Below are 24,258 nucleotides of genomic sequence, written 5' to 3'. Positions count from 1 at the left end.
TGTTACTACATTAGTTGGGGTTGGGGTAGAACCTTATTCTTACATAAGAAATTCAGAAGAATGTGAGATTTGTTGAACAGATGCAGAGTGAAGTAAATAGAAGTAGAAAATCAGTATGGACAATGAAGACAATAACATAAATTAAAGAACATCAAAACAAGACAAATGATTGCCATTATATTGACCAATCTTGTCCATTCATCTACCATCTGTCCTTGGACAGTTGCTGGACTATGAGTGCAAAATGTTTCATAGACAGAAAAATTTGTCAACAAAAAGCTGTCAAAAAATTCCCACCTTAGAGAGATTTTCCCCCACTGATGAAATGCCAAGTTTAGTCTCACATACATGTGTGTAATAAACTTGCATGCATAAATGTATATATTAATATATACTATATACGAATATATAAACAGTTGTTTAGATCACCTTGTACCAACTTTATATATATATCTCATATATACCTAAATATTTACTGACTAATTCATGTCTCCTCTTTTTGAATGAAAAATCTTTGTGGGCAAAGATTGGTTTTGACTTTGTTTTTATTTTCAGTGCTTAGCATACTGTCTAGTACATAGTAAGTATTTAGTAAATGCTTGTTATTGATCAATATGTGGATAAGTATATAGATTAAAATGTTTTAGTTTTTATCTGGATGTTTTTCAAGAAGCCACAGCCCTTACATATCCCTTCTTATAAAGAAATCAATAAACCTACCTACAAATATCTTGTCTGACAGCAATAGACAGTGTTTTAATATACTACTAAAGGTCATTGAATCATTACCCATTTGCAAGTCCAATCAATAAGTGGGCATTCATTTAATCCTGAAATTGGCAATGGGTTTTGGTTATTATATTTCAAAATACAAATGTGACAGGAGCCTTGAATAAATGTTGGCAAAATCATACATTTTCAAAATTTATTTATTCAGTATGTTTGACAAATACAGAAAAAATAAAAAAAGGATATTTTACAAAATATACAGTTTCTCTATTTACATGAATACTTTGTTAACATAACAAGAAAACAAATTTAATGCACAAAACAGGAGGAATTTACAGATTTAATTGTGTGGCTTACATCCAGCAGACTCATAGTAATATACATGTGTATACATATATCTTATTTATAGAGTGTTTTATTATGGGTCATATACAGTTTAATAAGGCATACCTAAGTCCCAAATTTGGGATCACATGCCATTCTGGTGGTTTATAGCACCATCATAGCAATTGCTTATCTTCATGACTGGAATTCAGCTATAAATGCACCCCAAACCAATACAGACAGCTAAAACATATTTCAGAATGGCAAAGAAAATGGACCGACAGAGAGGAATAGAAGCTCTTTGAAAGTGACATTGCCCTCAATGGAGAGGTTGAGTATTTTGTTTTTCCTTTTTACTGTAAAGAATTTGAAATGCAACAGAGCTTATTATGACCTGTAAAGCCAGAGTAACTTGCTTTTAGATGTCAGTTACTCCACTAAGTGACTTACCCAATTTATGAGGTTAGACACTGAATGTCCCTTACTGTATAATACATGTCAAAATGAATGAATAGTCTCTATTGTGACTTTTTAAAAATACTTATTAGAGCTATCTCCATGCTAGCTTAGAGGTTTTATTGAATGTTCTCCAAATTTTGACTGCAGATCAATTAATAGCAGAACATCCTTAAGTAAAAATGTGACTCTATAACTATATGGTTATACAATTATGTGGCTGGTGTCTTTCTGGGATAATCCTATCATTTGAGACATTATGAGATGAATACCTAACACTACTCAAAGGCAAAAGGATACCATCATGCAATGTGTACAGCATATCAAGGAAAAATACAGAGCTGTTTGCTATAATTGTAGTGCCTTTAATTTGTCTAAATGCAATCATAGAAAATTAACCTATTACTGACCCTTATATTTTTACTTAGTTTACTTGGACTTCTTGCTTTATTTCCTACATTTCCCCTTCCTTTTAGATAACACAAAATAAGCTAGTTAGCTATAAGTAATGCTAGAGAACATTTAACATACATGCTGAGGTGGGGACAAAGTCAATGATCCTTAATGCATTTATCTTACATTCAAATGAATAGGTTTGTTTTCTTTTATTTCCAATTTTTCTCCATCAGCATGTTGGTTATCTGACACAATTTATATCTTCATTCTTCTAGACTTGGGTTCTAACTCTTGTAGGAAGGCATCATTACTCTGAGGACAGTTGGTGTGACAGGCACAAGTATTGATGAGCATCATAGGTTTCTTAACAGTTTGTCCTTGGGGACAGTGGAATGTCACTTGAATAGTTTTGGTATTGTGTGGAGTGCAGCACCGACCATCAGTACAGATGCCACAGTACCTGGGCTTGTATGTCTGGGTGCTAGTACAATTCTTATATTGTAAATGGATGGCCTTAAGGGACTTCTTAGTACGAAGACACTTCTTTCCTTTCTAAAAAAAAACAAAGAAAAAGATGTATTAAATGAGGTAGAGCCTTCAGGTAATCACTGGCTCTTATTCTGATAAGAATCCTAGTATCAAAGTCATTTTCTAGAATCCCCAGGAAATCTAGCACAGGGTTTTCCAAGTGATGGCATTTTTTTTTTAACCAGCTCACAAATCATTCACTATCATTTTAAAACTTGTAACCGTAATAAAGTAACATTTTTTTTCTATAATCCTCCTTTTGCATTTTCTTTCTTTTTACCAATCTCTTTCCTGCTTCCCAATCATCTAAGAACCATACCACATAGACGGCAGAGGGCAGAGTAAGTATTTGGCAATGGAGATATTTTGCTAGTCTGCAGTATAGTTTAAGTTGGGAAACACTGGTCTAGAAAATATGTGAAACTCAAAAAATGTTGCCAGATACCAAACTGGTTGCTAGTCATAGAATATCTTTCTTATATGGAAAATAGCAGTAGTTTGGGAGAAAGCAAGCAAAAAATAAAGCCAAAACTTTGAAAAATAGGTTGAAAGGACTTTTAAAGCAATCTATTTACTGAAATCCTTTCAAAAACTGAAGTGCTAATAAATTTTAGCTCTTTGGAAGTTACATATTTGTCCCACTCCCCTTTCATTAGTTATTTCTTTATTTATTAGCAGTAGTCCTCAAAATGTGGTTGAAGACCCTTGAGGATCCCCTTCACTCTTTCAAGAGATTCATGAAGTCAAAATATTTTTATAATTTTACTAAGATTTTTTTTGCCTATTAAGATATTTTTCTAGCTGCCTATCCATGTGAGGCTAGATCTTCTTCATACACCTGAACAAAAAGATCACATCACAATAGATTGAATATAGAAACAGATATGAAAATATAGGTGTCTAACTAATATACTATGTTTAATATGATTGTACACGTATAGCTGTTTTGGGGAGAGGAGAGGAAAGAAAGGAAAGGAGAAAAATTTGGAACTCAAAATCTTACAAAAAGGAATGTTGAAAACTGTCTTTACTTACATGTAATGGAAAAAAATAAAATCCTATTTAGTGAAAAAAATAAGAATGCAGATGTCTTCTATTAAGCCAAGCATAAAAGAAATTTGTAAAAATATCTAAAACAGTCCTACTCTTATAACTAATAGTTTTCTTAAGGAAAATTATTTTTTCACAAAAACATGTTACTTATGTTAACATGTATTAGGTTTATTACTATTATTTTAAGTGAAATGAATTAGAATCATTGGTTTTAATTTCTAGTGTCAAGAGGGTCAGCTAGGTAGCACAGTGGATAGAGTACAGGAAGATGTATCTTCATGAATTCAATTCCAAACCTCAGACACTAGCTATGTGACTCTAGGGCAATTCACTAAATCTTATTTGTCTCAGTTTTCTCATCTGTAAAATGAATTGGAGAAGGAAATGGCAAATAGCTATAAAGTTTTTGCCAAGAAAAGCCCAAATGGAGTTATAAAAAAATCAGATATAACTGAAAAAAAACAATAAAATATCAATAGATATAATCCATAATCACAAAAGTTCTTTGAGGGTCCTCAATGAGTTTTAAGAATATAAACTGAAATCAAAAACCTTGAGAACTGTTATTTTATAGCATTGATATATTGTGTTCTTTACAATTTCCTTGCATTCATCTGAGCTCATTTGTAAGGGCAATTACAAATTGGGCACAAGAGCATCTATATCATTCCTTGCCTCTATTCATGAAAGTGGGAAATTTATAGTGAGTAACATTGGGGTACCTTGAATCCTAGTATGTGGATGATTATAGAATCATAATGTTGAGATGGACTTGAAGTCATCTCATCCATTCTATTATATCAAAGCAGAGATATTTCCAGTTCAAACTTAATATTCTGTATCCAGGGGTTGAAATGGAATGCTCCCTTCAGCTCTCCTACCTCCAGTGATTTTAGAAGCACTAATGGGTGGCAGCTAGATGGCATAGTAGAGACAGCACCAGTCCTGAAATCAATTCTAGTTGCAGACACTTACTAGCTGAGTGATCCTGAGCACAATTTAACCACTGTCTAATGAGGATAACAGCCCCTTCTTCCCAAGGTTCTTGTGGAGAATAAACTGAGACAATATTTAAAAAGCACATGGCAAACCTTAAAGTCCTGAGTAAATGCTATCTAAGTAGTTCTGAGTTCTCTGTTCCTATTCTGAACTTGTCATGTTACAGCTGCTGACATTCTAATGCTTAAGAGAAAATGAGATTAATGTCTGGGTAATCTCTGTGATAATGAGTTTATCCTTGTTTGACCTTTCTGATTTCTCTCTGATGCTGATCCACAGCAGCACCTAAGCCATAAGGTGCCTACCTAACTATGATACAACTTTTTCTCGATTCCTCCCTCCTGATTTTTTTTTGGGCCCCACCCCCTTACACAAACATTATTTTACTCTGACTTCAAGGATATGTCCTTTCACATCTACTACTCCCACACAGTTCCTTCAGAGCTGTTCTCGATAACCTCACTCAATAGTTTGTACCTTTTCAATGGCGTGTTCAACCTCTTGTTCACAGGGTCTTACGATGCAAAGACGAGTCTGCTTCATCATCTCACAATGGCGGTTCCTATTGGTGACCCGAGTAGAAAATCCCATCCCACAGCTTTTAGAACAAGCACTCCATTCTGTAGTCTGCTCTATACAGTTGAGACTTGACTCAGACATGCCAATTCCCAGTGTGGCCTCTTGTCTGTAAGCTTTGACAAACAAATACACCATCAACATTATCAGAAAAAAAAACATAAGGTTTGCAAAGTGGCCCTTCCAACAATTACTAAATAACGAGAGAATAAAGGTAAGGTAGGGCGCTAGTTGGTGAAGAGGATAAAATACTGGGCTTGGAATCAGAAAGACTCATTTTCTTGAGTTCAAATCTGACCCAGACATTTATTAGCTGTGTAACTGTGGGCAAGTCACTTAACTCTATTTGCCTCAGTTTCCTATCTGTAAAATAAGGTAAAGAAGGAAATGGAAAATCACTCTAATATTTTTGCCAAGAAAGCTTCAAATGGGGTCATGAAGAGTTGGATGTGACTGATAATGACTGAACAACAACCACAAAGAGTGAGGTAGAAAATGCAACTTTCTGTTTGCAGAAAGTTACCAGCAGCCCAGATTTGTGCCTTTAAAATGTGATCATTGGTATTTTAAGATATGGGCTTGCATATAAAAAACTGAGATTGAATTACTGATTTTCTAGAGGAAATAGTGCCTGCAAATCTACAAATAATAACAAAAAACTTATGTGTTCTTTGGGAAGATAGTAGCAACAGTTTTGACAGAATGGATTCAACAATTCAACAGGAAATCACCAAGTGTGTACAATGGGAAAGATAATGTGTTAGACCTGGTAGAAAGGTATGATGAATGAGTGAATGAGTGAGTGAGAGTGAAAAAGCATTTATTAGGTACTCACAATGTAACAAATACTGTGCTAAGTGCTAGGGATACAGAGAGGAAAAAGCAAGATAGCTCCTACTTTCAAGGAACTCATGCTAATTAATTAAGGAACCATAATTTATAAAACAAAGTATAGTGGCAGGGTAGATGGTAAGGCCTGGAAGACTTAGGATCCAACAGGAGGGAATATAGTAAGGTTCAATAGTCTTCCATTTCAGTAGAATTAATAGAATTGAAGATTGCTATTTCATATAACTTGTGGGTGCAACCCAGAAGCCCAGATAGATTTGGAGCAATTCCTGCCAGAAGTTGAAGGGGAGAGCATGAAAAATAGTCTTTCCTGAAGAAATTTTCATTTTTCTTTAGGATAGGACATATAAATAGATAAAAAATGAAAGATAATTTGAGTAGGGGCAGAGCATTAATAACCATGGGGATTCAAGGAAGACTTCTTGTAGGAAATGACACAACATAAAAGAATCAGATTCTTTGATTTATTAAAACCTACTGTTCTTATGCTTATTATGTGTGACTTGGGACAAACCAATTCCTCTTCTAAATGATTGTTTCCTTATTTATTAAACATGGTTAATGATGTATTATTTTGTAAGTTGCATTGTATAATTCAGTACAAGTTGGAAGATAATTTTAACATCTCCAAATAAAAAGTTCACAACACAGTAAAATCAACAGCATTTTACAAAGTAAATATGTGTGTATTTTTATCCTCCTGCTTTATGTCAGACAAGATAAGGAATGTATTATTTAGTGGAAAAATTAATCCACAAAAATATTTGTGAAATTGAACTTCAACAAAGTCCTAGGAATAGTCCAACGAACCCAAATAATTATGGAATGAGATAAGAATAGGAACTGGATATATAACTTTGATTGATAAATAAACATTTTTACATGCCTAGTATGTGCCAGGCACTGTTCTAAGTGCTGTAGATACAAAAAGAGGGCAAAAAATAAAGCTTTCAAGGAGCTCACAATCTAATAGGGGAGGCAGCATGTAATAAATATATGCAAAGTAAGATATACACAGGATAAATGGAAAATAATTAACAGAGGGAAGGCATATTGGCTTGGAGAACTCATAGCTGAGACAATTTTCTGTATAAATACAGGTCAGCATCTTTTAAAAAAAATTGACAGTCTTAGAGTAATAGTTAGAGATTAAGCAACAGCAATGTGAACAGAGTCTCACAGCCAATATGTATCAAAATTTGAGACCTAGGTCTTTCTGTCTTCAAGATCATTTCTTTTTCCACTGAAAAAGGACATAAACAATCAAACAGGATAGAGAGAAAAAATGCCTGTGTCCTTGTCCAAAACATTGTTACATACTAAGTTGACCTTGAGAAAGGTGCACCCTTGCTAGCCTAACTTTTTATCAACTTAATTTAATTCAATGCACACTTAGAAGCAGTGTGCCAGTTTATTCTAAACCATCAGAAGAATGGTAGGTTTCTGAAACCTTATAAGTATCATAGGTTTCAGATTTAATTTATTTTTCTCTTTTCTTCATCTGAACCTGTCATGTCATCCATGTAGGGAATTCCTGGAATAGAAATTCCCTCTATCAGAGATTACCAAGTCATCTACAACTTACATTTTCAAATATTTGTTCATGGTCACACAGAGAAACACCCAATATTCGGCAGAAACTGTATTTGAAACCAGGAGTACCTGGCTTCCCTTTTCTCCATCTAGCTCTCTGGATGTACTCAAGGAATACTGTTTCTCCTGGATTTGTTACAGAGAGAATGGGGAATGTTATGTGAAAAGGTCTTGGGAGAAAAACAGAAACAGAGACTAAAGTGCTCCACAGATGTAAGGTATTATTAAATCACTTGTTAATGGTACCCAGGGATGAAATGTCAAAAGTAGGTTCCTTATGAGTAAGTATGGCTGGAGAAAACACCCACTAAGACTGACTGACCTCATTGTTAAGTGATCCCAATAAGCTTTAGCTGTTGGCTGACATGTGGCTTCTGCAGAGCAATGTCTACTACCAGATGAGTGAGAACACTGCAATATTTCTTTCCTTTGCTAAGGAAAAGTGCTATGCTCCTTAGAGAAAATATCTTGGAAATTTCACTCTTTCCCATGTCATTTAAGATCCTAAGATAATAGTTTTAGAGTTGGAAAGGTCATTAGAATTCATTTGGAACAACCTCCTTATTTTACAGATGAGGAAACTGAGGTCTAAAGAAGTGAAGGAACTTGTCCAAGAACACACAAATATACATCACTGGTAGTGAACTAAACTGTTATTTCTCTGTAGAACAAGGAGAGAGATGAAGGTTTCCCAGAACATTCATTCAGGTAGCTTTATTTTTAAAGCTATACAAGTAGAGTATTATCATCCAAAAAGGAGGATCACCTTGTAGAGCAGAAGAAATACTTTCCTAGAAGAATGCACTGTGATGGTATCAGAAGATGTGGGTTTGAAACCCAAAGGAGTTCTGTTACTTGTTAGTTGTGTAACCTCAGACAATCCATTTAGACTTATGAAATTTGGTTTACATTCAGTAAAACTGGTACCTGAACAGCTGGTCATAGATCTGTATATGTGTCATAGAAGGTATGTGTATGTATGTATGTGTGTGACTTAAAATGAAAGTCAGATAAGATTATATAGGTGAAAACTTCTTGCCAACTGTAAATCATTATCATCATCATCATCATTCTCTCTCTCTCTCTCTCTGTATTTATATATATATATATATATATATATAATGTCTGTTTATTTGTTGTATTTCTCCAGTAGAATGCAAGTTCCTTGGGGACAGGTTTCTGTCTCCCAACTCTGGGCATTTTCTCTTGCGTCCCCCATAACTAAAATGTTCCCCCTCCTCATTTGCACCTCCCACCTTTCCTGATTTCCTTCAAATTCCAGCTAAAATCTTGTGTTCTACAGCAAGGATTCTGAAACTTTTTCTACTCATGATTCCTATTAGCCCAAGAAATTTTTACATGACACCAGGGATATAGGTATATAAAATATACATACAAATTAAACATTTACTGATGATAATCATAATTCTATGACTCCCACATTCAATTATGCAACTTGCAGTTTAAAAAGCTTTTTTCTACGGGAGGTCATTTCTAATATTCCTTAATGCTAGCTCCTTCTGTTTATAACCTATATCCAGCTTGTTTGTACCTATATATTGCCTGATGTTTTCCCCATTAGATTATGAACACATTGAGAGTAGGAACTGTCTTTTAGTTTTCTTTGCATCCCCAACACTTTGTGAAGTATCTAGCAAATAGTAGGGGCTTAATCAATGTTTACTGACTGATTGACTGACAGAAACTGTATTTTTTTTTGTCTCACTGATATTCCAGTTCCTAACATACTTTAATTAAAATATTTCACAAATACTTATTGGATTGGGTGACTATTTATATAAGCTGCTATATATTACTTGTATCCTTTATGTTATGATATATTACATTATTATTATATAACTTGTCATAGCATTAAAATAATTTATCTTTTTCTATGATTTCATGAGTAAAGATAGCTCCTGTTTAGGACCTTCCTTTGTCAGTGTAGGTCAGCACCTTCTTTGCTGCCAGGGAAAATGAGAAATTAAGTGACTTGCCTGGGGTCTTAAAGTCAGAATATGTCAGTGGTGGATATGATTACAAATCTTCCTGATTCCTGGGCCAGTTCATTTTCCATACTTATTTTTTGATTACCACATAATTTTTGTATCATCAAGGGCTCTTGGCTTGCTTTATTGTAAGATGACTTGGATTCAAATCCTGTCTTTAAAACTTACTTACTATGTAATGTTAGAGTGAGCCACTCTACCTATTTGTGCCTCAGTTTACTTTTCTGTAAAAATAAGAATATCTGAAGTCTATGAAGTGCTCTCATGGAGGAGAAGAGCTATTTAGCAGATTCCCATTTTAAGTATCTGGTGAGCTCATTACAGTATCTTGGGTTGGATTTTAAGGACACTCAGCATTCTTAGAGAGAACAAATTGGACAGCAAAGCCACAATTCTAACAAATGATGGCCAGATTCTCATCCTGAAACATTCCTTATGGGACCCCAGAGTATGCATGCCTTTAGCATTCAGGCACAGAATGGAAAGAGGCCCCTGTCCAGTGACCTTCAGCCCTAATGAGTTTCTCACCTGCTAGTGCAAGGCCTCCCAAAGTCACTTCTTCTTTTGGGTCACAAACCCACTGCTCACAACATTCTCCTGGAACTTCTACTTTCCTTGGGAAAGGACAGTCAGGGCGAGGAAGGAGCAGGTCATGGTTGCAGCGGGGAATGCAGCCTATTTGTCCATCTCTACAGGTGCACTGATATTTACAGCTTGGCTGAAAGGTCTCACCACTTCGGTAAATTATGCCATCAAACACACAATTGTCTTCTTCTAGAACTAAAATGTTTAGGTTCATGGATGAAAGCAAGAGGGAGAAAAATGACAAATAGAAAAAACAAACCACAGTAATTACATAAAGGATTTCTGGAGATTCAAAATCTCTTATCATCCTTTTCTAATCTCTGGACCAAAAAAAAAATTGGTTCCTAACACATGTCTGATAGCTGGGCGTGAATCCAAATTGTAAAGGTCATTTTTATCTGTAATAATTGTCCTTTGGTTGAATATCACAGGCTATGAATTGAGATTACCTTTCAAGTCTTTTGTGGTTCTAAATCTGTGATAATATGATCCTATATTCATCTTTCTATAGCTCAGCTTCTTCTGTTATAAAATAAAGGGGTTTTATTAGCTGATCTCTAAGTTCCATTCCTATGGTTCTGAATGTGTAGAGGATTCCTCACCCTAGTCTCCAACTTTCCTACAGTACTGGTAAGGCACAAGTTTAAAAATTATTAATTAGTTCACCTATTGACGTGGAGATGAATTGAACATAAAGTGAATGAAGTCTGGATGCTGGATGGTTCAGTTGATATCAGTGTACCTCTGGGTAAAGGAGACAGCGGGTGTTCTCCATTTTTCTCCCTCTAGCCCTTGTGACTTGAAGAGTAACTTAAAAACATGGACAATTAATTATTGGTTTTTGAATTTTCAAGGTTATAGGGTAACTGTGGTATATTTCTACAACAAATTCCAGGTTCACAATCATATTTCCTTGACAAAGCTCAGAGTTGTTGTTTTTTTTTTTTTTTTTTTTTTTTTTTTTAATTCTCAGTAGATTTTGTTTTGTTTTGCCATCCTTATCATTCAACAAATATTTAATGCACAAGGTTAGGAGCTGGAGACACAAAGTCAAAAACAAAAACAAACCTTTGCCTTCAAGCACCTTCCATTTTTTATGGAGGCATTGGAAAGAGAAAGTGCACTCTTATATACAGCAAAGGAGAATCTGCTATGATGTTTTCATACAACTCTTTGGGTGATCTGATTGCCTTTACATTTTTTAAAAAATGTAACTTACAAGTGTGAAAACAAACCTGCTAAATGACAGCTTGGGGAATTTTACAGATTTTGTTGTTTTATTATTATAATTATTTTGCATGCAGACTCAGGGTTTTCTTCCTTTTTTTCCTTTTTTCTTTCCTTTGGACTTCGCAAGAGGAAATGACCTAACCTGTTTTAAACTCTGCTCTGAGCTATCAATCATCTGTCTAAATTCTCTTCAAGGGTATCATGTAGTGGAGCAGATTTTAGTTCCTTCTCTTTGACCCCCACTCTCTTTGCTCAAGAATAGTTCCTGCAATACCAAATTCCAACGCTCTCCCCTTATTCTATCTCTTCTTGCAATCCCAAATTACACTACTACTCCCTAATTCTTTCTCTATTACTTTTCCCTATAATTATTTCCCTCTCTTTGATCTGGCCCATCGATCTCACCCCCATTTGAAAGCATTTCCAAGTCAGGATGGGGACTTTAGAAAGATTTAAGGTAGGCCCCTGGGCAGCTCCCAGCCCTGGAAAAGGAAGTGAAGGGGAGAGGAGGGGAGGGGGGGACGGGACAAACTTAGGTTACCCATGCAGATGCCAACTTCAGCTCTAGGGTCGGCGTTGCGGTCACAGTAGAGGCCGCTGCTTTCCTGGCAGGGCAGTAGCTCGGAGCAGCTCTCCCCGCGCTGGCGGGCGCACACCAGGCAGCAGGAGCATCTGTCCAACACAGCCGGCACCCCGGGGGCGCAAACAGGCGGCTGGGCTGGGCATCCGCCAGGACACGAAGACGGGCAACTCTGAGCTGGAACGATCTGCGAGTAAAGAAGAGCACAGCCGCGTTCAGTAAGGGTGGGTTGAGCAGAAGCTCCTTGTAGGGTATAATGCCAGAGCGTCACTTGCCTTGTTCAGCAGAAGAAGGAGCAAGAAACTGAGGCACATACACTGCTTCCGCAGCCGGAGGCTCATCCCTGATGGGGGCAGCAGCCTGCACTGCATGGTCCTCCCTCAGGATTTTTCGCAATGATTATCTCTCTTTCTTCTTTTATACTTTATTATTAGTTTTTTAAACCCATCCAGTTCCTTTCCCACTGGTTCTCACGCGCAAAGCTCATATTTATAGATGCTAAGACAGATTATATAGAGCGCGTCTAGGGACAAGTGGAAGCCGGTTGGCTGCAGCTGGGAGGGTGGGATTGGCTGGGAGGCTAAATGTAATGGGGTTACAATAGCAACCCAGGAGTTGCTATGGTAATTGGCTAAGGCAGCCACAGCAGCCGCAGTCTCAGCAGCAGCGGTGGAAGGAGCATTAGGGCGCGGTGCTGGGGAGTGTGCACCCGCAAGCCTGTGTGGGGACCGGCTTTTCTCAGGGTGCTCGCACTAAGTGGGGTGGAGTCCGGGCTCTGAGGATTGTCTTCAGTGGATGAATAGGAAAAGACCAGTTACCTTTTCTTAGAACAAAGAAGAACCACCAAACTCCGTGTATCCCAAATCTCCCATTCTTCCTTCTTTCTCTCCCTTCCACCCGCATGGCTGTTTGAAACAAGGGGTCCTTAAGCCTGAATTCCTCTTTGAGGGAGGTATGGAGTTTGGGACCATCTGTTTGAGTTTGGCAAGAAGCCTGGCTGCTTAGTCATAAGTAAAGAGAAAGCACATTCAAGTTTGTCATCGTTTAGTGTCCTCACTGTATGTGTTAAAAAAAAAACAAAAAAAACTGTCAAAATGGTAGGAGATGCTGCTGTCCAGATGTTTCAACCTCTTTTTCACAAATTGTTCTAATTGTTCTCTGTGTACTCCTTGTCCTCTCTCTCCCCCATCCACTTCAGACTGAGTGGAAATAATTATCTGCCTAATTTTAAAGGAGTAAAGGCTCTAGTTCGATTAACATAAACCATTTATTTTCCCCGAAGAGAACAGTCTTGAAATCTTATGGTGATTGATGAAAATTGAAAAAATTCAAGATAAAAAATAAAAAAGGACTCAGCCCAATAATGGGATAGAAATACCATTGAATTTGTAGTTTGGGAATTTGGGTTTGAGTCTTTGTTCTGCTGTTTACAATCCGTGGGATTTTAAGAAAGTCACATCAGTTTTGTGGGTCTTATTTTATGACGTCTATAAAATGAGGGAGTCCATGAATTAACTCAACAGATATTCATTTATTTATTATATTCAAAGAATTGTACTAGTTGCTGGAAATACAAAGAAAAAATGAATGCAATTTAGGTTAATAAGGAGCTAATACACTTACCTGACATGTAAATGTAAAAGATAAAAAACATAATTTGAAAGACTACCAGCTGTGTGTGTGTGTGCATCAGGAAAGTTCTTCAGGAGGTAATATCCTAAGAATATACCCAAGTTCCCTTTCAACTCTTAGCATTTTAAGATCTTCATGCAAATGAGTTTCTCATTTTTTGTTTATTTGGTTTTTTGTTGTTTTTGGTGAGGCTACTCAGGCTATAGATGGGAGTTTAACAGATCAGTGTCTCTTGCACATAAAACAACAACAATAAAAAATTCCTTTTTCATATCCCACTGTTTTATAAAATTGCTGCTGATCTGTATAGCATCCTTGTGGCAACCCACCATCTAGTATATGATGGTGGGGCTTAGTTTATGCTTGAATGGGTGGTGCTGCCTTCTGGGTGTTTTTCATATATCAGTCTCACTATTCTCTGTTGTTATTCACAGGGAAAATATGTTGAGGCCCTCTGAGGATAGCAGCTTTTTGTAGGATATTTTATAGGAAAAAATCTGTGACATAACTAGACTGAAAAAAAAAGAAAGAAACAAATTACCTCTCTGTCCCAGGGCATGTAGGGAATCACAAGGAACTGGCAAAAAGCCAGACTTGCCCATGTACTAACGCCCACTGAGAAGGATGAGGTCAGTGCAAGGCACTTCCATGAAGTTCTGTAAGTTGCTTGGAATTACCACTTAGTACTTCCAAGCCTCCAACAAGCCTGATTTGTTTGAATTAATTGAGACAGATCTGTATCAAAGGGTGTAACCAGGAAAGTTGGGAGAGTGGGAGAGAGGGCAGTTCTTTCAACACCAGGGATGGGAGGTTCTCATGTCCCCTTCCGGCACACTCCTAGATTATTGGGTGTGCTCAAGGTAGAGGTTCCCAAGAGTTTATTTTATACAATAAATGAAATTAAGATGTCCCTGTTGGCAGTATGGTTCCTCCAGGAGGGAGAGAGAATAATATTCTGGCACAATACACTGAGGCAAGCACCCCATATCCTGGAGTATGATTCCCATATCTTAACTAATCCAAAACAGAATTTGGGATTTGGTTCTCTATCCCTCCCCCTCCCAAGTTTAACCACATATGGTCATATATTTGGTCTCACTCCAATCATCCTTTCCACAGTGGATAAGTAATATTCCTTAAGTGCTGATCATGTTACTCCCCTACTCAATAAACTCTAGTGGCTCCCTATGACCTCTATGATCAAATATAAATTTCTCTGTTTGGCACTTAACTTTTTTTCACACCTAGATACTTTTATTTTTTAGTCTTCTTACACATTCCTTTTCTCCTCACACTGCAATCTTGATAATTTGCTGTTTCTCAATATAGTGCTCTTATCTTTCAACTCTCAGCTGCTTCTTATGCTGAGTACTTTATATTCATTTTCTATATTACATTTTTGTGTGTATATATATATATGTATACATATAAATCACACACACAAGCTGTGTGTGTGTGTGTGTGTATATATATATATATATATATATATATATATATATGGTGTTTAGTTGTATCTGACTCTTCATGACTCCATTTGGGTTTGCTTGTTTTTTGCAAAGATACTGAAATGGTTTATTATTTCCTTTGTTATTTCCTTCTCCAGCTCATTTTACAGAAGAGGAAACTGAGGCAAACAGGGTTAAGCCAAGACTCACATAGCTAGTAATTTTTGAGTCAATTTGAACTTGGGTCCTCTTGACTCTGAGGTCTACTGGGCCATCTACCTGCCCTTACCTATGTATACTTATAGGTTGTCTCTTCCATTAGGAATGTAAGCTCTTAGAGGGCACTATTTCATTTTTATCCCATGCTTAGCGCTGCACCTGAGAAATTGTCAGTACTTGATGATTTAATGGCTGGCACTGTAACTAAGGAAAATCAGGCAAAAGCAGATAAATGAAAAAAAAAAGGGATAACATCTCATGGTCTGTTTCTTTATTTTGAAAATAAGAATCTGCCACAGAAGAAAGGATAAGAGAGAAGTGCAGATCTCACTGCTATACTAATACCAAATTCTCCAGGCTTATGGGCTATGGGTAAAGCAATTTAAAAATTGCTGAATAGACAGAAGCTAAATGAAGGCAGGTCAGTAGAGCATGAGACTCTTAATCTCAGGGTCGTGGGTTCGAGCCCCACATTGGGCGCCAAATGTGAAGATTGTGTATTTTAAAATCAGTCGGAGTCAGGAATTCAGGTTAGGGGAAAATCGTCAGTCTTTATTCTCAGTGAAGAAGGATCGGAGGTGGAAGAGAATCGGCGATAGCAATGTGTGCAGCTGAGTCAAGAAGCTAGCTAGACCAGCAGCCACACGACCAGCAGCTAGGAGTATGGAACCCAGGCCCAATCTCTCCCAGCTTCTCTTCCTGTCTCTCTCTGCCTCCACCCAACCAAATCATCATTTCCTATACAACACAACAGGACTTGCATGGAGAGTGGGCAGGGACCATTCTTCATCCAATCATGTATATTAATAAGAGTATAGCCCAATTACTATTTAGCCTCACATACTTGGGACCTCAGTGCATCAACTCAAACCTCATCCCATTACATGCAGGAGACTCTTTCTTACCTTATTATGACTGTGCAAAATATAGTAACTCAGTCATTTATTTTTTTTCCTTCATTTTATTCTGACCATTACTTGTTCGTTGTAATTGCAGTTATGGTCATAGAACAACCATAGATGCTCATGTATGTCCAGATAAGTCTGGCATTATTGTTCAGGCAAAAATCTAGTCTTGGATCAGTTTCAGGGTCATTCTGATAATTTGAGCCTATTTTTAGGTCCAAAACAAATTCAACGGATATAGTTTATCCTAGAACTCAATGGATCAACTGTCAAATGAATTCCAAGCCCTTAATAGATTTTGGCTTCCTGAAGGCCTTCCATCCTGGTATTAACTTGGCAATAGATTAGATTCTCAGGGCTCAATCCAGGGCCAACAGCATTCCCAAAGGTTTTTTTTTTTTTTTTTTTCCACCAAGCTCACAGATGACATGGTACATAAGTAGTTTTCAGCTTGCTAGATGATTTTTGTCACTTCTTTTCCCTTCTTTTCTCCCTCTCATTCAGGAAGATCAATGAATTCTTAGATGTCTTAAATTGTTAAATTGTCTTTTTACATCCAGAGCAGATTGTAAGTTTTCAGTGTGAAAATTTACCCAAGAAAATCAGCAAATGTTACAAATTAGGGCTTGATTTTTGTTGTTATTCATTGTTTAAAGTTAAGAAAGTTATGCAGGAAATGTTAATAATGGAGAAAAAGATGGATAAAAAGAAAAAAATGGAGAAAAAGGACTGATAAATAGAAGTATAGAATGGTTTTACATATTATATATATATATATATATATACATATACACTCATACATATATACATATTTGTGTCTAATGGTAGACATCTCTAGGTTAGAGATGGAGGAGGGGAGTGGAAGAAAAAGTTGAAAAATGAAAGTTACATAAGAACTTTATGATATATTTATGAAGAATAGCAATTTGTGCATAATAGATTTGCAGTTTTGTATCACTGATGACAAAAGTAAAAAAAAAAAATGACCTTCCCCCAAAAAGTGTGATATGGACACATTTTTTGAGAGTCACTTGTTAAGCATTTATGAGCACACCCCTGCTTATATCACTCCCAAATTTCACACTTTGTGACTTCCACCAATTGCTCTAGGTTCTACTCTCAGTGACTTAGTAAAACAAGTCTATTGCTCTCACACATCACAGGCTTTCAAATCCTTTATTTAGATGATTGTGCCCTTCTCCTTACCTCCAGTGCCATACTTCTAGTACTTTTCACCAATCCTCATCTAACAGGATCTCCAGGGCTTGATTCTCACGATGGTCACCCTCCCCTGGGATGATCTCCAGCTTAATACAGTCCTTCCTAAAATGCAAAACTGAAAAAGAAACATTCCTGATGTGGTCTGGTTAGAATAGAGTAAAGCAAGGGTATCTCCTCCATAGTCTTGGATGCTATTATTCTAAAAGCAACCTAGAATTTTATTAACTTTCTTTTTGTTTTGGCTGCATCTCATACAATTGAAAGGTGGTGGTGTAGGATAGATAGAGAACCAAGTCTCCCCCCCCACCCCCTGCCTTTTTCAAATAAGCAAACTAAGGCCCAGAGAGGTCTAGTGACTTGCCTAAGCTCCTATTAGTCTAAGTGTCTAAAGCAGTATTTGAACTGAGATCTTCCTGTCTTCCAGCTCTCTGCTCCTAAACATGGCATGCATTCACAAAACTAGGGCAAAAATTCTATGAAACATTAATGCTTTAAGAATACCATTGAATGAAGATGACATCTGAAAAGGATGCTTAAGATCCTTTGTTATTAATTTAACATTCATTTTTGGATACTATTTATTTAAGAAAATATTTTTAAAAATTAAGAAAAAATAAAAAGCATAGCACAGTGTCTGGCACATATACAAATATTTATGCCCTTCCCTTCTAGTGATACTTTTAAGTCTCAACTCTCCCCTAATCCCACCAATGATAGGTTTAGGCAAAAATAGCAACAGGCAAGCTAAGTGTTGTATAAAGAAACAAACAATGCAGCACATCTCTTCCTCACCCCATATGTATTAAAAATAGGAAGGGAAAATGGACCACTGAAAATACAACTCTCCAAAAATACAGCTATAAACAGTCTCAGAAGAAATGGTGGACGGGAGAAAGGAATAAGAAAATAAAATGATTGCCAAACTGGTTACTTGTCAAAATATTGGTTGGCAGCTAGTCCCAAACACTTCAAGAAAGCCTCCTAATAAGGTTACTGAAGCAAGACCTCACTTTCTAGACTAATTTTGACTGTGTGATATTTTCGGGCTGTCAATGAACGTTGACATGTGGGACCTTTATTCCAGTGGAAACCTACTTTCCTCAGGTTCTTAATCTTTTCTATAAAGTACTTTGTAGGTGGCACCAGCTCAATTTAACCTCACTCATTCCTTGTTTTCCCACACAGTAGGAATGATCCTCACTAAGGTCTGCATTCTTTCCTTAAATTTCAGTACCTTGATATTTAAAAAATCATTAAAATCTTGTGACAATATCAATTGTGTTTTTGTCTCTAGTTTCTAGATGAATGCCATATGTAGGTCTCCTATGTGGGAATTAGGTGGTACAGTATATAGAGCACTGTGTTAGGAATCAGGAAGACGCATCCTTCTGAATTCAAATCTGGCCTGACACTTACTAGCTGTGAGACCCTGGGTGTCACTTAGCCCTGTTTGTCTCAGTTTCCTCATCTGTAAAAAATGACCTGAGGAGGGAAATGGGCAAACTGCTTCAGTAACTTTGCTAAGAAAACCCCAAATGGAGTCACAAAGAATGAGATGTGATTGAAATTGACTGAACAACAATACCAAAAGCCTAGTGTAGCATAGAAAGGCTACAGAATAAGAAGATGAAAAACCTGAGTTAAAACTTCATTTCTTGTTTCTTGTATGTATTTGAATAAGTCACTTTGGTGGGGCTCTACTAAAAAATACCATCATTGTTATCATCACCAGCATTTATATAGGACGCTAGGTTTCTAAAATGTTTTATATATCTTTTCTTATTTTATATTGTGATATGAGTGTCATTGTTATTCCCTTTACAGGTGAGGATGAAAATGATTTGCCCTGTGGTCACACAGCTAGTATCTCTGGAGGGATTTGAATTCAAGACTTTCATTCCAAACTACTACTTGGAACATTTGTGTCTTTACAAAGCCATTGCCTAGGTGAAAGAGTCCATTCATTGTTTCAATTTCTACTTAGTATTAAACACTAAATGGGTGCAACTTCAGTCAAACTGAGACCTGTTTATGATTTTAGCTTAAAAAGGCCAAGGTCTTCCAATATACCCAAGGTCATTTCCAGACATTCTGATCTATATCTGGATCCTGAATCCAGATGGCTCTGGAGGGGAAAATGAGACTGGTGACTTTGCAAGTCCTCCCTTACTTAAATCCACATCGCTTGCATGTCATGACATTACTTCTCTGATATCATGGTCTTCTTTGAGAAAGAAGAAAAAACAACAACAATAACAAGAACTACCTGGAAAGGAAAGTTCTCACCATCAAAGTCCTTGGTACTGTCACCTGACTGAGTGTCAGAAATGGTTATATCAATGGAAATGATATATGCATTAGCATCTGTTTTGATATTACACACAAAACAATTACTGCTCCTTTCCATTTGACTTGCAATTGAAACTTCTTTAACGTAGGTCTATCTCTTCCCTATTATAAAGTGACCTCCATAAAAATGTCTTAATTTTCTACATGGATGCTCATTCCTTAGCATGGCACTTTGCTCAAAGCAGATGCACAAATAAATGATTTTGCATTCATTCATTCATTCATCTGTAGAATGAGGATAAGAACTAGTTGACATTTAGCTTCTCTTTAAACTCTAAATCTAAGGCCCTATAATCTACTTTCAGGCAATTCTAACCAATTCTTTCCCCCTCTTTCAGGGCTTATGCTTTGCATATACTCATAGACATCCATCACATTCCATTATAGTCATCATTTAACCCAAATACATATATAACATTTTTGTAACATTCCTTTTAAATCAACCCTACTTAAACTTTTTAGTTAGTTTTTAGTTTAGTTTTAGTTTAGTTTAGTTTAGTTTGGATTTTCTTCATGTCTCTCCATTTTTACATCATGGAATGGCAGAATCCTACTTCTCTTCCAATTACATGGCTAATCTTTCTTTTACTTATTTGCTTTTTAGACAGGTCCCTTAACCTCCTCCTTTTCTCAATACAGATCATAGGGGCTTATCAAAGAAGGTTGATGGATAGAAATCAACCATTTACATATTTTAGTTGAAATAAGCCTTTTGAGACATTCCTTTGGTTCACAGTTTGTGAATTTTTTTTTTTGGGGGGGAATTGCTTCTTTTTCACTTTTACATCAAAAGAAATCAATGAAAAATAAATTCAAATTCTAGCAATTTTTATATGCATTAAGACTAATGCTAATTTTAATTAAAGTCTAATGTTCCCACAACTAAATAATTCTCTGGAAGTCTAGAAGCACTGGGAAGATATTTTCACTCTTTCAAGTCTTTACTCTCCTATGATCACAGGATCATAGATTAGAGATGAATAGGAAGTTTTAAGGCATCTGCTCTGCATCCTTCATTCTATAAAAACTGAGCTAGCAGGGGAATTAAAGGGCATACATAGTAGAACTAGGATTTAAATTTGGTCCTTTGATTACAAAACCAGTATTTGCTTCTCTGGATCATACTACTTCCTTAACCTAATCAGCTGAGACAATTTATACTTCTCTACAGTTACTGCCTTATTCCCTCCAGCAGAATTAGGTTCAAATAAACATTTTCATTCAACACAGCTGCATTTTCTCCCCACCCCCATCTTCTTCCTCTCCCTCTCCCTCTCCTTCTCCCACTCCTTTTCTCTCTCCTCTTCCTCCTCCTCCTCTCTCCCCCTCTCATTTTCTCTCTCTTCTCCCTCTCCCTTTCCTTCTTCTCCCTCTCCCTTTTCCTCTTCCTCTCCCTCTCCCTCTCCTTCTCCCTCTTCCTCTCCCTCTCTCTCTTCCTCTCCTTCTCTCTCTCTCTCTCTCTCTCTCTCTCTCTCTCTCTCTCTCTCCTTCTCTCTCTCCCCTTTTCTTCCCCTCTCTCTCCCCCTCTCTCTCCTCCTCTCTCTCCTCCTCTTTCCCTCTCTCCCCCCCCCCGCCATTGTTTAAATTATTCTCCTTTCTCTGTTCATTTTGATCTCTATTACTTCACTCAAGTCATCCTAGGTTTCTCTGAAACCATTCCCTTCATCATTTCTTACAACATAATAGTATTATTTTACATTTGTGTGCCTTAAATTGTTCAGCTTTCCACCAAATGATGAGGAATTTCAGTTTCTTGCCATCTCAAAAAAAAGTATAAATCTTTTTTGTACATCTTTAGAATTTCTTCCCTTAATCTTCCCTTTCTCTAATTCCCTCTTCTCTCATTTTCTTCCTGTTTCTCTGTTTAGTGAAATGTATTTCAGTACTCAGTTTTGTGTGTGTGTGCGCATGTTTTCTTCATTCCTTTGATCAATTCAATAAGAATAATATTCAAGTGTCATCTGATCTCCCTACTCCTTAGTCCTTGTTAAAAAGGACTTCTACTTGTACAATCCAGCTATTTATTATGTGATTTTAATAATCATCCTTTCCCTTCGTCATTCTATTGTATTCCTTTTCCCCTCTTTTTCCATAAAGATAATCAAGATATAGCATATATAACAGAACTACAACTAGACTTTCTGTTTAATTAAGCTCCCTAAGATCCTTGATCAAAATAGGATTAAGAATGGGTATACACACACACACACACACACACACACACACTCATCTCATATTAGAATTAAGCAATTTATCATGTTTAGTCCCTTATGTGTGTTTGTATTTACTCTTTATGTTTCATTTAACTGCTGTGTTTAGCTCTGAACTATTAGGAATAGTTAAGTACTTTATTTCTAAAAAGATCCATGTTTCCCCTGTAGGATTGTAACCAGGTTTGTTGGTTAGATTGTTCTTGTTTGTAATCCGATATTATTTTTTGTCTTCTGGAATATCTCAATCCAAGCTTTCTGCACTTGTATTATGATTTCTGCTTAATTATGTGTGATTTTGATTATAATCTCAGCACTTGAGTTCTATATCTGACTGTTTGTAGCTTTTTTTTTTTTTTTTAAACCCAGAATTCCTGGATTTTGGCTGTCATGTTCCTTGAAGTTTTTCTTTGGGGATTTCTCTCAGGAGATGGTAGAAAGAGTCTTTCTTTTGCTACTTTATCTTCTGATTCCAAGAAATCTGGATAAACTTCTTTTATGATTTCTTGAAATATAATTTTTGGTTATGAAATATGTATATGTATATGTGTATATATAATGTAATTACATATACATATATGTATATCTACATATACATATATAGCATATAATTATATATTACATATATCTGTGTGTATGCATATATATACACACACACTAAAAACATTTTTGGGGTCATGCCTTTTAAAGTTTGTAGATTCTTATTTTTCCTTTTCAATCTGTTTTTAGTTGCTTTGGCAAGTAGATACCTTATGTTTTCTTCTGTCTTTCATCCTATAATATTTCTTGTTGTCTCATGGAGGATTTGCTTCTGTTTAGTTCATTCTAATTTTCAGTGAGTTTGTTGCTTGGTTGACAAAATTTTGTACTTCTTTTTTTAAACTATTATATCTATTTCCATTTCTTTCTTCTATAGCTCCCATTTCCCATTTCCCTCAAGTATTCATTTTAAAATACATCATTTATAGAAACATTTTAAAGTCTAACTTTAACTTTTTCAGGAATTCTGATTGTTTGCCTAAGTTGTGTGTTTAACTTCTTTTTGAGATTTTGCTTATAGAAATTTTATAGAACTATTTGTTTCTTTTGGGTTTGAGGTTCTTTCATTTAGTCATTCTTTCATCTACTTTCTGACTTTGGATTTCTGTTGGGATCCTTCATTCTTTTGAAGGGAAAATCTGGATTAGGCTTGTTGCTGCTTTCTTGGGAGTACTGAGTGTTGCATAATTTCAGTCTCTCATGGACTGCTAAAAGGTATTGGTTAAAAATTAAGAAAGTAGCAATGCAGAACAAATTAGATAGATGTAACCTAGAAGAAATTGAATGTGGTGTTCTCATATTCAGTAAACCTAAGAATACAAACTCTCAAATAGAGAGGTCTCTGTTTAACAAGAACCACTGGGAAAATTGGAAAGCAGCTTTGAAGAAATTAATTTTTCATTAAAAATTATCTTACTCCACCACCTGTCAGGAAATGGATAGCTTTCTTTATCATTAGTCATCTTGAATCCTGATTGAGCATAACATTGATAGGTCACCACTGAGGATGTTGTAGACAGAGGTTCTCACCAACAATAGATCAACTATCGCTCACAGAATAGGCAACCTAGTCTTGTTAAAGCAACAAGGTGACCAAAAGAAGAGTCAGGAAGTGACATATTCTAGGAAAATTGAATGGTGACTACCATCAGCTATCCTCAGACCTTAATGTTCAGTAGTTTTAACCAAAGAACCTTGGAAATAGTGGTGCCTTTTGCCCATATTCCTCACTTGATATTACCAAAGTGGACCCCACAGGAGGAAAACATTCATTATGAAGAAGGAATCAACCTTTCTCATCACTACTGACCTCAATTGTTAACTAACTACTGCTAGGAGACACATAAACTGGAAAGAACCACAGACTATCACTAATACTTCCAACATAGTCCATACAGTCATCACCAAAGGGAGAATTCACTGTAGAGAAGGGACCTACCTTTTTCGACCACACAAATAGCAATTTCTGACCAACTGCCAACAAGAGTTAGCTAAGCTCAAGAGCTCTGGGAGTGGCAGTACCCCAAAGAACACCTGCCATATTTCCAGCCCAGCCCTCACAGCTGTCATTCCATGATTCATATCCCATGGAGATGTCACCTCACAACTGTTTCTGCAGGTGCTGAAGCCACAGTTACTAAAGACCCAGAGAAAACATTTTTTGCCAACAAAATCCTTTGTACTTTCAAAAGATTTGTCATTTAAATCAGATATGGCATTATCAACAGAAACTATAATAAAGAAAGGATATTCCCATTTGCTTTATTGCTTATACCCTGGGCACTTTCCCTTTAACTTGCAGCTGAATTTTCCTAGATATGTTTTCTTCCT

General features: G+C 36.4%; 1 protein-coding gene across 1 annotated transcript; it reads right to left on the bottom strand.

Annotated features, from left to right (window-relative positions):
• Positions 1–911: 911 nt before the first annotated feature.
• Positions 912–12,416, bottom strand: CCN3 (cellular communication network factor 3). Its single transcript, XM_003760348.3, has 5 exons — positions 12,183–12,416; positions 11,869–12,094; positions 10,041–10,292; positions 4,963–5,177; positions 912–2,457 (listed from the first exon to the last, which is right to left on the bottom strand). The coding sequence occupies exons 1-5, from the start codon at positions 12,276–12,278 to the stop codon at positions 2,161–2,163; spliced, it is 1,086 nt and encodes a 361-aa protein (XP_003760396.1). The 5' UTR covers positions 12,279–12,416; the 3' UTR covers positions 912–2,160.
• Between the last annotated feature and the right edge of the window lie 11,842 nt (positions 12,417–24,258).

The sequence above is a fragment of the Sarcophilus harrisii genome, chromosome 1 (assembly GCF_902635505.1).
Source record: "Sarcophilus harrisii chromosome 1, mSarHar1.11, whole genome shotgun sequence".
Classification (NCBI taxonomy): domain Eukaryota; kingdom Metazoa; phylum Chordata; class Mammalia; order Dasyuromorphia; family Dasyuridae; genus Sarcophilus; species Sarcophilus harrisii.
This window is presented reverse-complemented; position numbering and strand designations above follow the sequence as displayed.

Coding starts and splice junctions, on each gene's coding strand:
- CCN3 (XM_003760348.3), bottom strand. CDS start 12,278: ATGCAGTGCAGGCTGCTGCCCCCATCAGGGATGAGCCTCCGGCTGCGG. Junction 12,095..12,182: donor TCCTTCTTCTGCTGAACAAG/GCAAGTGACGCT, acceptor CTTTACTCGCAG/ATCGTTCCAGCTCAGAGTTG. Junction 2,458..4,962: donor TTGAACACGCCATTGAAAAG/GTACAAACTATT, acceptor GTTTTTTTTTAG/AAAGGAAAGAAGTGTCTTCG.